Source organism: Staurois parvus, unplaced genomic scaffold (genome assembly GCF_062004578.1).
Source record: "Staurois parvus isolate SC_StPar_1 unplaced genomic scaffold, SC_StPar_1.0 ptg000549l, whole genome shotgun sequence".
Lineage (NCBI taxonomy): Eukaryota > Metazoa > Chordata > Amphibia > Anura > Ranidae > Staurois > Staurois parvus.
In genome coordinates, this window is record NW_028318345.1 from 4,726,972 (window position 1) to 4,742,213 (window position 15,242).

A 15,242-nucleotide genomic window follows, 5' to 3' on the forward strand; every position below is an offset into this window, starting at 1 on the left:
CAGTGCCCATTAGTGCCACCTATCAATGCCCATCAGTGCCCATCAGTGCCGCATATTAGTGCAGCCTCATCAGTGCCTCCTTATCAGTGCCCATCAGTGCAGCCTCATCAGCGCATATCACTGAAGGAGAAAAATCACTTATTTACAAAACTTTATAATAGAAACCTTTTTTTTTCAAACTTTTTGGTATTTTCTTGTTTGTTTAGCAAAAAATAGAAACCCCAGTGGTGATTAAAAAACGGCAAAAGAAAGCTCTCTTTGTCTCAAAAAAATGATAAACATTTTGTTTGGGTACAATGTTGCATGACCCCACAATAGTCACTCATAGTATGAAAGCGCTGAAAGCTAAAAATTGGCCTGGGCATGAAGAGGGTGATCAGTAGACAAGTGGGGCAGCACAGTGGCTGAATGATTAGCATTTTCACCTGGCAGCACTAGGCTTGTTGGTTCTAATCCCAGCCATGGCACCTCCTACCTGGAGTTTGCATGTTCTCCCCGTGCTTGTGTGGGCTTTCTCTGGTTTCCTCCCACACTCCAAAGACATGCTGGTAGGTTAATTGGATCCTGTCTAAACTGGTCCTAGTATGCGTATGTATGAATGTGAGTTAGGGACCTTAGACCTTGAGGGTTAGGGACTGATGTAAACGTACTATATATATATATAGCATTATGTAAATTGACAGCACTATTAAGTACCTGAAATAATTAAGTGGTTAATGTGTTACCTCTGTCTGTAGTATAACAACTGACACTTCCCACAAATACACTACATTGCTATCTTAGTCTAGCACTGGTGCAGGTACAATATTTAGAACTGAAACATACAGAGCATTCACAGAGAGATCCACAGTGGATATGGAATCTGGATAGGTTTCATATCATTAGCACTGGACAGCATGGACTATATGCTCTGTGACTTGGAAACAAGAAGTTGCCTGTGCCTAGAACATGTTAAGTAAATGAATACATGGATGTAGAGGTATCAATCAGCCATAACACTACAAACTGCAGACACAATATGTGAGCCTGTCATTCCAAGGTAAGGCAAACAAATGACAGAATAAAACTGCAGTAGTACCTCATTAATACAATGAACACATTTGAAAGCGTACAATACCCTTAAGAAATCAATTTACATTAGTCGCTGCCATTTTAAACCAGTAAACACTAAAATCTGGTAAGCACTATGAGTTATTATGTAAGAACATTGCATAATATTTCATGAGTCCTATATTGCTTGACCTGTTTTCAATATACTTTATCTACCACTATTTAGATATTCTGAAATCTTTCCTCTATACAAACCTTGGTAATGTACATTTTTGCTAGCTGATAGGGAATATAAGGCTGTCCATCATTCTCCTCACATTCGGCCAGATCACTTGGACCACAACTTTCATTTAAAGAAGTATTTTGAAGTTTATGAATGTCTGCAAAATCAGCATATAGATATAATTTATTAGACAGCAATAGAAATAAATTTTTTGCTGCTAGTTGTAGGATGTTTTCTCACAAAATACTGAAGGTAATTGCTCTCAATCAGTAAGACTACACAAGGTTTGTACTCTTTCCAATCCAACCATGCCATAAAGTACACAAATGCATGGGTCTCATCTGTGCCTTTATTGAACACACAGAATCTTATTTTGATCTTTTTTTTTCCCATGTCAAATAGTTGGGTGGCATTTAAATAGAAAAGCCACATAGATTCTCTAATGACTATACACATAATATAGAATACATGACTGTAAATGTTACTACTTTTTATCTCTGGGGCATGGTCCAAGGTTTGTTGGTAGCAATAAAGAATGGTAATTAGGTTGTAATGGGTACGGAAGAACAATACTATGCATGGAATAGAGAAAATATTCTGCTTTGTGGTGACCTAAAGAAAACATTTAAAACCCAATGCACTGCTGTGTGTTATCACATGCTCAGTAAGGTTTGGTATTTTGCATATTATTATGCTTTGTAGTAAGGCAGCCCATGATTTTGAACTGAGCTGCCTATGCACTGCAACACTCAATTTAACAGCATACACCTGCACATCACATTGTTATGGTCGACTAAAATACGTGCATTGTGGTAGGGTGTGTAGTTGAATTGGGGTGCCATTCAAAAATGAATGGCCCCCGCAATACAACTAACAGCGAGTCACACGTTAATGCACATAACCACAGCACTTATGGTCCATTTTTTTTTTTAAAAACCATAAAGTGCCTGAAATTGTCAGTGTTATCCAGAACACCTCCTCTGTAAAGGAAAGTATTTTAACTCTTCGTACTTTTCATTTATATATTGTAAGCTCTAACGAGCAGGGCTCTCTGATTCCTCCTGTATTGAATTGTATTGTAACTGTACTGTCTGCCCTCATGTTGTAAAGTGCTGTGCAAACTGTTGGCGGAGCTTTCTGTGACATCACCTTGTTCTGGCCGGTGGTCTGACACCACGGGAATTTGAAATGTTTACACTGCCTTTATGCACCTTATCTATGTAAGTGCAATACTTTAATAAATTCTTTGCTGGTTTATCAGGTCGCACTATGACATTTTCTTCTTCTGTTTTAAACCTTTCCTTGCATGATGTGATGAGCTGTCTGATGTGATGGATTTGTTCAACTGAACCTGCAGTCGTCCATACATCTCCTATTCATCTCCTAACTAGGGTGTCAGTGTGGGATCTGAACACCATCCGCTCCTTTGATCTCTTGATTGGAGATCAAAGTGTCTGGTAAGAGGCTGATTTTTTCTTTGTGTCAAGCATTTGTGGACACCTATGCACTTTCCGTTGGAGGATTTCTTTAGCACACAGCACTGTGTTATTGGATTTTGGGACTCTTAATTATTTAATTTATGAATGTGGACTTATATCATTTCAATTAATCTATGCACATTTTTTATGTAGCAGTATTTATTTGATTTATTATTGTTCATGATTTTTTAGTGTACAGCGCAATCATTTTTTATATGCTATATAAATCTTGTATAATAATAATAATAATAATATATTGCTGCAAGAATGTAATCATAGCTCTATGTTATGTTTGATTTATTTATTGAGTATAATTTTACTTAAATGCCCACATTCCATTATAAAGAGATTATGAACTAAAAGAATTTTAGAAACGTTTTTTGAAGATTTTTAGCTGCGTGATTGAGCAAGGTTCCGCCTTAATTTTGATCACTCTCAGCTTTGCAATAATAAAATTGTATTGCTTTAGAACTGCATCGTCTAAGCCACTGGCATAACATTCAGGGTAGTATACATAAGGGGATGGTTGCGTAAGGGGATGCTACCCTTTGTTTAACATTTGACCTCCATGCAGACTTCTGGGTAAGAAAATGAGACAATTGAAAGAGAAAAAATTAGAGGATTTTGAGAAATTCTTTCTGCAAAACAACACTTTAGGCATGGTTGTAAGAACAGTAATTTAAATTCTTTGGTATTGATGAGCAATTATTGCTGGTTGGAGTACGAAAACAAAAGGTCATTTTTTAATGGATTTTAGTGGAAACACATTGGTCGGAAAAAAACGCTTAGTTGTGAATTAGCCGCAGTGTTCTATAGATGTTAGTTGTGCTTTACTTCTTTGTGGAAGGCAGTAATTGCAGAATAAATTGTAACTAAAGGCAAACGCTTTTTTTTTTCATTATTTTGGATAGAGTATAGGAGGGTTATAACCCTGTTAGTTTTTTTGCTTTTGTTTTTTTGGCATCTGTATCCCATTGGGGAAATTTCCCTTCACTTCCTGACCTATAGCCAAAACGGAAAGTAAGAAGAAATTCCTCCAAAGTGAGGGAATACCGGGGTTTCACCAAGGTCACCAGGATCAGTGTCCTCATTGGAGGATTTCCCCTTTATTACTGTCCCAGTGTCAACCCAAAATTTGGGATTTTCTTTTTCACTTTCAATGACAATGATAAACAGCACCAAAAGCTAGGGTGAATCTCTGTAGCAGTGGCACAAACAACAACTGGCAGATGTTCTAATCTTTCTCCACTTTATCCAAAACTAGAAAAAAAAGGTTTGCCTTTAGTTACATTTTAACTTTGAGATGTTTTCATACACAGATAAATTATTAAGGGCCCCTTCAAATCTTTCCATTCTGGTGCATTACATTAAAACATGCATGTTAACATATGATGCAATAAAGAAGCTCCCATCCTGTTAGATGGTAAAAAGTTAATTTTTTTTAAAATCGGGCGCATTCAGGGTGATATAGCGGTGGGCAGCTAAATGTGCTTAGGCCAAAAAGATATTGTAACCCCTACGTATAAAAATTCAACCAATAGTGAACATGTGAAGTAAATAATAAAAAAAAAATGAATATAATGACAACTCTTGTTACAAGAGTTGTCATTATATTCATGTTTTTTTGTTATTTACTTCACATGTTCACTATTGGTTGAATTGCTATACGGAGGGGTTACAATATCTTTTTGGTCTAAGCACATTTAGCCGCACACGGCTACATCACCCTGAATGTGCCCAATCTTGTCTGATCTCGGAAGCCAAGCAGGGTTGGACCTGGTTAGTACCAGGGGCAGACTGACCATTTGGAAACTCGGGCACTGCCTGAGGGCCTGGGGTCAGTAGGGGGCCCCATGAGATTCCCCTGGTAGCTTATTCATAGGCTTTTTTGAGTTTGGGCAAGGACACAGGGGCCCCATGATCCCCTATTGCCGCATGAGTTGTCAGTCCGCCCCTGGTTAGTACCTTGATGGGGGACCGCCTGGGAATACCAGGTGCTGTAGGCTAGCATTTTTTTGCATGGACCAAAATTGAGATAATCCTCAGGTGGTATTAATTTTGTACTTATTGCACTATATGAAGTTTATTGTTTGGGCAAATGTAGCACCTATTTATATTTTATTTGCATGTTGTAAGTGTTAATCACACTTAATTAGGGGCAGCTTCACTTAGAATAGAATAACACTGAGACAAGATTTGTCTACGGTCACTATAGTTGGCCCAAGTTTTGGGGGCCATACACTATATAGAGTGATTAATTATAGGGATTATTTGTATACAGATATCCCTTCTACATTGTATTTTGATTTTGGTAGATTATATATATATATATATATACACGGCGCCTACCTATTATATCTTTATTTTTAGATGTATGAAGGGATGCTAAGTGTAACATAAAAAGGAAAAACAATGTTAATGCATGGAAAGTCTGTGAGGGCACCTCTTTCAAGCTCTGTTGTGTCTTCTTTCACACCTTTCCAACAATTCAGAAAGGCCATCTTGCTTGTGTACATTCCAATTTTGTTGAACCAAGACTCACCTTGTTTCTCTGGGCCTGCAAAGCAAACAAACCTGATTATATAAAGGATTTTTTAAAATAATATTATATTAAGTGCAACTATTTTAAGAAAATAGCTTTGGGTTGCTAGAATCTGGGGGTGAAATCTTCTAATCAGCCTGTCATGGAACAGCATTCACCAGAAATCAGTAAAAAAAACCTGTTGAAAAACTCAGTGACGACTTCTCCCATCTGATAATTCCATCCTCTCGCAGCACAGGAAAGATGGAGATCTACTTTAAGAACACTAAAGGTTGATCACCTATCATGATAAAATGTCTGTGTTTTAGGGCTTAAACTATTTTAGACATTTAAATGCAAAGCAAAGTTAGTTACAAAATTGGCCTGTTGTATGACTATATTGATAAACAAGGCAATTCAACAGTCAGAAGTTATATACCTGATAACAATCAAGTGACGATGTGAATTGCTTGTCAGACTTTATCACCAAGATCTGCACTCTACACTATAGTGTAGAACTGGACTGGAAATTGCAGTATACCATTGTGTATTAAATGGTGGTAAAATAAAATATATTCTGTACATTCATGGACTAAGAATGGTACACATGGGGATATTCATGGACTAAGAAAGGAAAGCTGGATGTACAGAGTTCATGGTGGAATGTGGGTCAGTGATGAAATTGTCTGAATTGTGAACATTCCCTAAACTCCATTGAAGTCTATAGGGAATGAACCCTGCAAATTTATTTTGCCACTTATTAAGGCTAATAGGAAAGGGATTGTCAAACAAAGGGCATGGGGAGCTGGGTACTGCCAAACTGAAACATGCACCAATCCAAAAATGTTTTGTACAAATACAGCATTCAGCAGGGAGTAGGACTTTAAAAAAAGGTTTAAAGGGCAACATTAAAAATGCGAAATTCCTTAAAATAATAAACTTGAAGGATGTTCTAAACCTGCCTGTGAATTGATGCATATGTACTTAAGTAAGAGTGACATTTACAAATAAAAAAATTCAGTTTATATTGGTTCTGTTTAGAAATAAGTGGCTGCGGATTCTCACCATTATCTTTTCCAATCCCTTAACTAGAATAAAGGTCTGGTATGGTTTGTAAGGGAGACCCCACATTTAAAAAATAAACATAAAAAGGCATAGATTCCCCTTCAAAAATTTGATCTGATATAGGGTTTAAGAAGATACTGCATGCAAAAAAAAACCAAACTAAAACAGCATGGTGTACCCTCTAAAATCCACACCAGACCCTTATCCCAGCATGTAGCCTGGCTGGTCAGAAGAGGGGGCAATGCACTCCCCTCCTCATCAATACCAGGCCACATGCTCTCAACATGGGGAAGATGCCTTGCCAGGAGGTGCCCACAATGTCCAAAAAATAATGTTCTACGAAGTTCATAAAATAATGTCCCAAAATGTCCTAAAAATAATGTCCCTCAAAGACCAAAAAAAATGTCCCACAATGTCTAGTGTCCTGCATGGCCATACTTGGTCAATGACGTCAGTCAGTATACCTAGCCCCACTGTTTACATTCATCTGAATGGAGTCTGAGATTCATTCTAGCAAACACAGCCCTGAGTGGGAATATGTCATCCATTACTGGTGGTAGTAATACTACCACTAATTAATTACTTCCTGCACATCTGGGGTTTCACTGTCGCAGGTGGGCAAACAGGCCTTTTTACTTCACCTGTGAGAACAGCTAGAGTTCAGTATGAATCCTGCATAATTCTGAATTTGAACCTCACCCCTATCCAGATGCCTTCCACACTGACATCTTGTCAATGATTGATATGAAACTGTATGTACTACTGTCAGAAACATCTTATGTGAACATATATATTGTAAAGTGGAGAGGCTTAACTAGTAGAGGCATCAGTGAACCATACAGACAACAAGGAAACCCGGGAATAGTCAAAGCAGGCTTGTCCTGTACTTTTGTTCAGCAAAGCTGAACTAACAGGGTGTCCCTAATGGGTTCCCCCCCAAAAAAACCCAAAACAAAACAGCCCATTTTTGTGTTTTGTTAGCACTCAGCCTTTTTTTTCCCATAAAACTGTTTATTTAGGTCACATCAAAAATGTCACATCAAAAAAAGTACAGTATCATAGAAGCAGGGGCGGACTGAAAACTCATGGGGCCCCCAGGCAATAGGGGATCATGGGGCCCCTGTGTCCTTGCCCAAACTCAAAAAAGCCTATGAAAAAGGTACCAGGGGCATCCCATGGGGCCCCCTACTGACCCCAGGCCCTCGGGCAGTGCCCGAGTTTCCTAATGGTCACTCCGCCCCTGCATAGAAGGCAAATCAACATGACCAACTGTATATAGCAAGGATGAATAGCAAAGCACTCAGCCTTTTTACCCTGCAGCAAGCAGAAAGACCAAGAGAGAAAGTCATTGAGCATCAGTCAGCTTGCAAAGACCTGTTTATAGCCAAGACTAATAACGAGGTCTGGAAACCAGGTAAAACGTAGACCTAGGAATGGAAACTTATTCCCACACAAAGCTTTAGAAAGCCTCCAGGCCTCTCCTAAAAAGTCTCCTTCAAAACATGTTCTCTACTTTCTTTTCTGTTTTCATTCTTCAGCTATTGCTGCAAGCCCCCCTCAGATCTCTGCTTGGGTTTTAACTGGTACATACCATTAAACTTGAGAAATTAAGGTAGAACCGGCAGCTAAAAGGTTTTATTTTTTTAACAGGTAATGGCTAAGAAGAAAAACACCAGTTTTCATTATAATGTTCCAAGCCCGTATTGGAAGCCTCAATCCCAAGTTTAGTTAGCTAGTATGCCACCCATGAGCAGGCGTGTTCACTAAGATTAAAACTAACAGCTAAGGTGGTTCTTCATTGAATGAATCTTAGTGCAAAATGCTTAAATGGCCCCTTAAACAATATCATCATATGTGTGCCCGACAAAAATGTTTCCACAACTAGATCTGGCATATGCATTTTCCCACAAAATATAGACCTGTAGGAATAAACAATATACAATGTGATGAGGAATATTTGTATTAAGCTCTTCTGATAGCCCATTCTAAATGAACAATATAGGCCACTTACTTTGTATTGAATCATTGTCTATGGCGATGCTTTTAACTATGCAGGATGGAAGAGCTTCATCAAACATGTCAGTTACAATTCCAGGTAAGTCAGATTGGAACAACACTGATGGCTCATTGGCTTCATTATCACTTCTGTACAAGTCCCTGCATGTTTGTGAAGTGGAGGGAATTTCAGCTTTTCCCCAGAGTTCTGTATTAGGAAAGAATGGAATTCATTAAAAGTAAGTATACCTATAAAACAATATAAACAACAAGAGCAAATGTTGTTGACACAGTCTCTCGTGGAACTGCAAAGCAAATTTAAAATGTTAGAAAGCAGTAGTGGGAACTATAGCTTTTGTGGGACTAAAAGGGGATCATTTATATCATCAATTAAAAAAAGCTAAAAGATACAAAAGTTTACAAAGAAAATAAGATTTTGGATTCAATTGCCAGGAAAAAAAAAGGTAGAAAGCAGAAAGTAAAAAAAATATTTTCCATTATATACTGTACATTAATAAAATTTACATTTGGGCACATTAACATTTTCCCAAAAATGTAAAAATTAATTGCCAAGCAGTAGCAGGCATATTTTAACATATGATCAGTTAAGAGCTGGCTTCTGCAAGAAAATTTAGCAAAACACACATATATAGACCCAAATCAGATATATTGCTGAAATATATAGGATACTGGTCATGGTATACTACACTCACCAGCCACTTTATTGGGTACACTTGTTCAATTTCTTGGTAACACAAATTGCTAATCAGCCAAATACATGGCAGCAACTCAGTGCATTTAGGCATCTGAACGTGGTGAAGATGACTTGCTGAGGTTCAAACCGAGCATCAAAATGGGGAAGAAAGGGGATTTCAGATGAGCTGGTCTGAGTGTTTCAAAAACTGCTGATCTACTGGGATTTTCATGCACAATCATCTCTAGGGTTTACAGAGAATTGTCAGAAAAAGAGAAAATATCCAGTGAGCGGCAGTTGTGTGGACACAAATGCCTTGTTGATGTCAAAGATCAGAGGAGAATGGGCAGACTAGTTCGAGATGATAGAAAGACAATAGCAACCAATGTCAATATGGACCAAAATCTCTGAGGAATGTTTCCAACACCTTCCAACACCTTGTTGAATATATGCCATGAAGAATTAAGGCAGTTCTGAAGGCAAAAGAGGATCCAACCCGCTACTAGCAAGGTGTACCTAATAAAGTCAGTGTATAATATGCATGTCATCCTCGACGGGTAATGACTCTGCTCTGCTCAAAAGGGGATATATGTGCAGATCCCCTTCTGATCAAAACCATGCGGGGCAAAAGTCATATCCAGGCCCGCTCAGTTTATAAGAGCGGAAATGGGCAGACCCCACTGAGCTCTATGGGCGGCTGGGTGTAAAGGGACTTTGCTCTCTGTTTACATCACGTTACTTCCAATCTGCTATGCAAAAATGAAAAAGGATGCAGGTCCCATGCACAGAATGTTTTTTACCCTAATGAATAGAATACAGTAAGGTAAAAAACCTTAAAGCTGAGCTCCACCCAAAAGGGGAAGTTTCGCTTTAAGGACTGGTCCCTCGCTCCCCGTTAACCACTTGCCAACCGCTGCGTTATAGCCGAATGACGGCTACAGCCTGGTTGTCCAGTTCTAGGAGGGCGTCATATGACATCCTCCCAGAACGCACCCTCCCACGTGCACCCCAATGGTGCACACTCGGCACTCTCAGTGATCCTATGGAAACAGCTGGTCACATGATGAAGCAAAAGGCCAATCACAGCAGCCTTTTACCACGTGATCCAATGACACAGCAGATCACAATGTAAATACAGTTTCCGATTATTGGCAGCACTTTCCTCACACTGTCACAGGGTGATGAAAGTACTGCCAATAACTGACAAATGACACAGAGGATATCTGCACTGATCGTCAGGGCACTGATGATCAGTGTCCTGATGATTAGTGCCAAGCAGTGCTGCCAAGCACTGCCACCCACTAATGCCCAGCAGTGCCTCCCACCAGTGCCCATCAGTGCCACCCATCAGTGTCCAGCAGTGCCGCCAGTCAGTGCCGCCAATCAGTGCTGTCAGTCAGCATCACCTATCAGTTCCCATCAGTGCCCTCATCAATGCCCACCAGTGCTGCCTCATCAGTGCCACCTCATCAGTGCAGCCTATCAGTGCTATCAGTGCTGCCTCATCAACGCACATCAGTGAAGGAAAAAAATTACCTGTTTGCAAAATTTTCTAATAGAACAAAGAAAAGATGCAAAAAATAAAACACCCAGTAGCGATTAAATACCATCAAAAGACATCTCTATTTGTGTGAAAAAAAATGATAAAAATTTCATATGGGTGCAATGTTGCATTACCGCACAATTGTCATTCAAAGTGCGACAGTGCTGAAAGATGAAAATTGGTCTGAGCACAAAGGGGGTAGAAGTGCCCAGTAGGCAAGTGGTTCAGGATTTGCATCTTTGGGGAGCAGGGACCAGAAATTGACAGACTTCCGCTGCGATCACTTAGTCTTCCTCCCCTAGTCTTCTGGGACATGTGACAGGTCTCAGAAGACTACTGGACCATTCAGAAAGTGCAGCACTACTCACACATGTGCAGTAGGCACCTGGCTGTGAAGCCACAATCTGTCACAGCCAAGTGCCCACACGGAAGATGCCGACAGGGTGAAATGGGGTTCAGGGGGGACACCGTGAGATCGAGGGAAAGGTAAGCGGTTTCACTGGAACTCCGCATTAAGGCTTTAAAACTACTTTAAATATATTCCTCAATAGTCATAAAAGATATAAATCCACTTCAAGTCTAGAAAATACTTTTTCATCTAAGGTTATTGCCTTGTAAAGGTAGAGGTGACACCATCACTGTACTGTATACAGGCTGTGCAGACAGCCCACAGGCTCCACCTACTGCAGCCGACCTGCAGAAAACTATAGGAGGGGCGGAGACAAGACCAGTCACCCTGCACCAGGGAAAAGATCAGTAGTGACCAGTCTTTTTTATTGGGAGCTCCTGCATACAGCCAAAGTTTCACACTGGATTGCTGCCCAGATCTGGAAGAAATACACAAACCACACAAAGGTTCTAGTAAGAACATACATGTCTTTTGTATTAGATGATATTTGCTTATCCCAGAGTTCAGCTTTAAATACTAAATTGTGTGTTTTGCTGGTAGTATTTTTTTTGTTTTTCAATACATTGCTGGTAGTGTTTTCTTTTGTTTTTCATTACATCGCTGGTAGTATTTTCTATCTAGTCTCCTGAAAATTGTCGGCTGCATGTGTGATTTTGTACCACTGGGTGGAAGCAGTTCAGTTGTTATGAGTCCTTTTATATGAGGTTTGGGTGTGTCTAAGAATGCTGCTCAGACAGGCCTTGGTTACGTTTTACTGGAGAAAAACCTGTAGAAAGAACAGTCACAATGAAAAGTATTCAGCTTTATGTTTTCAAGACAGGCAAACACCGAAGATGCTTGTCTTTGTAAAGTAAATATCAGCTAACAAAAGCATGGTTGGCTGAAATGGTTACAGTTGCAACATCAGGATGTGAATAACCCCCATCCAGTGAGTCACTGTGAAGTTACGCATTTGTGCAACTATTTTCCAGAGGGCTAGAGAGAGCGAAGGGTGAGGAGGCAGGATGTGGCTGCTGGCCAACTGGCCTGTAGAGGAGGGGGGATTTGAGGGATTATGCAGAACTTGAATGATGTTTTAAAGGAGAAATGTGATCAGTAAATCAGCTCATTTCACACAATAAACCGAGTTCTGGGGAAGGTTCTGAGCACTGATTGTATGTGTAAAGAATGCACTAAGCTAAACAGAAGAGATCCATCAAGAACTTCTCCTTAAAATGCTCATAGAAATGTCCTTCAATCTGTTTGTTAAAATGATTCTAAAGGTTGTCATTTTTCTTTTAATAACAAACATGTTATACTTGCCTGCTCTGTGCAGTGGTTTTGAACAGAACAGTCCCAATCCTCTTCTTTTTGGGTCCCCCTCAGGCAATCCTGGCTCCTGCCGAGTACCTCCAATAGCAAGCCTCTTGCTATGAAGGCACTCAAGGCACAGAGTGCGGCTTGGTTGGCCCCCCTCCCCACATTCTCCTCATTGGCTCACTTTCTGTGCATGAGCCAATGAGGAGAGAGAGACCCGGGAGAGCCGCAGCTCTCATGTGCATCGCTGGATTGAAATGGGGCTCAGGTAAGTGGGGGGGGGGAAGCTGCACCCAGAAGGTTTTTCGCATAAAATGCAATAAGGTAAACAACCTTTTGCCTTTATAACCACTTTAATTAATCGCCTCCCGCCCGCCATATAAGGAAATGACGGAAGGTCGGTGGTTCCCTCATTATGGGAGGACATCTTATGGCGTCCTCCCACTCTAACCACGTCTCCCACTCTAACAGCTGATCGCATAAATAAGGAAATGCCGGTTATCAGCGTGACAGCTCGTGAGGAGAGGAGAGCTGGTAATGAGCATTACTCAGAGGGGACATCTACACTGATCATCAGGGCACTGATGATCAGTGCCCTGATGATCAGTGTAGCCCCATCAGTGCCACCTGTCAGGTTCAGGTCTGGCTACTGACCCAACATCTTGTTAACATTGTGTTATATCTTGTTTGTTGTATTGTTGGCCAGACCTTAACCTGGTAGCTCTCCCCCACTTTGTCTTTTCCCCTATATTGGCATTGTGTCCACAGTAGCATTTGCGTAGGCAGAGCAGAGTAGGACTGGCCATAGAGGGATTACTTTAACCACTTCTCGACCGGCTGTTGTATATAAACGGCCGGACGGTGGCAGTGCAGGGTCGGGTGGCCGTTTATAAACGGCCTCCCCGCACCCTGCTTGTGCGCACTCCCTGGGAGCGCGCAGCACCACGATCCGGTGCCCGCTGTGTCCACAGTGAAACACCGATCGTCCGACGGGACCTCTGTACGAGGTCCCGATCATGTGATCCCTGATTGGCCAATCAGTGATCACATGCAAAGTAGTAAGCAAGATGTCACTTGTGACATCATTGCTTACTACCTGTGAAATCTGTGAATGATCACAGAGGTCACATGGTACAAGGCTATTCACAACAGACTTGTACCATGTGACAAGCTGTGACCAATCACAGCTCACTCAGTACTTCTCAATGACTGCAAGAATGCAGACAGAGAGAAAGAGAAATGATTGCTTTTACATCCTATATGGGTGTAAAAGCAATCCGTGTTAAAAAAAAAAAAAAAAAATCTTCATCACCCCCCACAAGTAGTGCAGTGTCACCATGATGACACTGTACTGCTAGGGTGACAGTATGTAAAAAAAAAAAAAAAAAAATTAAAAATAATAATATAAAAAAATAAAATAAAATGTAAAAAAAAATGTTTAAAAATTATAATTTTTGGTTATAAACTAATTTGGATTTTTTTTTACTAAAAAGATAACGGAATAAATTTTGGCAAAGATTTATGCTGAAAAATTATTTATTTGCAAAATTTTATTAAAAAAACACTTTATTTCAAAATTTTGGGACTTTTTCATTTACATAGCAAAAAAATAAAAACCCAGCGGAGAATAAATACCACCAAAACAAAGCTTTATCTGTGTCAAAAAAATGGTAAAAAATTAATTTGCGTACAGTGTTGTGACTGCGCAATTGTCATTCAAAGTGTGATAGCACTGAAAGCTGAAAATTGCCCTGGTCAGGAAGGGAGTAAAAGTGTCCGGTCTGGAAGTGGTTAACACAGTTGGCCAGCTTAAACATGTGTTGCAATATGTCTGAATTAAATATCCCTATTTATTGCATAGTCTGCTTGAAAAGGTATATACCAGTGTGCAGAGGGCTCTTCATAATTTCTAGTGTTAATATGTGGTTGCACCCCTTTAGCACCTGATAGATAAATGCATGTACTAGCTGTTGGGATTTGAGCACAGGAATATCTTGTTTGTCGTTTACACCCGCCAACATCCAATCCAACCCGCATAAAAGGACAAATAAGGATCCAATTCCCCTTCCGTATGTCGGATTGGGTCAGATGGAAACAGACAAGAGGTCCGTTTTCATCTGACCGACCGTTGAGGAGAACGAGCTGCTCTGTGCCCTCTCTGCAGCAGCAGAACGGACACAGATCTGTCATCCGCTTAGTCAGCGGGGATCAGCGGAACGATCCCCCGCTGAGCAAGCGGATCCACTAAACAGGTCTGCCCATGTGAACGGACCCTAACTGTGACTTAAAGCAGTATTAAAACCAAAAGCAAGGGGGCGTGGCCGAGCCGCGAGTGAGGATGGCCGCATAACTTCAGAGCTCCCGCCGGCCGGTTCCTACCTTGCTGCCGCTCTGCACGGACGGGTGAGACGTCTCCCCTCTGCTATGGGGAAGTCAGACAGGGCACCCTCTGGGGCCAGATCGCGGTCCCCGCGGGGTCAAAACACACAGGGGAGGCATATAAAGGAGCTCTTCCGCTCCCAGCAGAAAGACGGGCCGCAGCCCTCTCCCTCTCCAGCGTCATCCCCCTCTCCCCCTCCCTCTGCAGTATCTGACACAGGCTGCTCTACAAGCACAGCCGAATATGCTGTGCTGGACACAGTGCCACAGCTGGATTCCTCCTCTGCTACACATTCCCTATCATTAAGGGACCTCCAGGCTGTGGCAGCTGATATTAAGTCCACCTTAACCACCACATTAACCTCTGCCCTCTCTGAATTAAGGGGTGACCTCCGCTCTATGGGCACAAGAGTGGAACGGGTGGAGCTGGCCACCAGTCAGAATCAGGCCGCCATTACTGATCTACAACGACAATCAGCGCTGCACATGTCAACCATTCGAGATTTTTATAGACACATTGAGGACTTAGACAATCGTGGACGCAGACGCAACATTAGGGTCCGGGGCCTTCTTGAATCAGTGGAACCTT

General features: G+C 41.0%; 1 protein-coding gene across 3 annotated transcripts in view; it reads right to left on the reverse strand.

The window, feature by feature from the left end:
* Nucleotides 1-14,827, reverse strand: part of LOC149451077 (uncharacterized) — a 35,554-nt gene extending 20,727 nt beyond the window's left edge. For all 3 annotated transcript variants that reach the window (XM_089691032.1, XM_089691031.1, XM_089691030.1), the window contains exons 1-4: nucleotides 14,654-14,827; nucleotides 8,349-8,540; nucleotides 5,195-5,308; nucleotides 1,306-1,430 (exon numbers count right to left, since the gene is read on the reverse strand). In XM_089691032.1, the coding sequence (XP_089547158.1) occupies nucleotides 1,306-1,430; nucleotides 5,195-5,308; nucleotides 8,349-8,415 (306 nt within the window). In that variant the 5' untranslated portion in view covers nucleotides 8,416-8,540; nucleotides 14,654-14,827. The remainder of the gene's footprint in view (nucleotides 1-1,305; nucleotides 1,431-5,194; nucleotides 5,309-8,348; nucleotides 8,541-14,653) is intronic.
* Nucleotides 14,828-15,242: the final 415 nt, after the last annotated feature.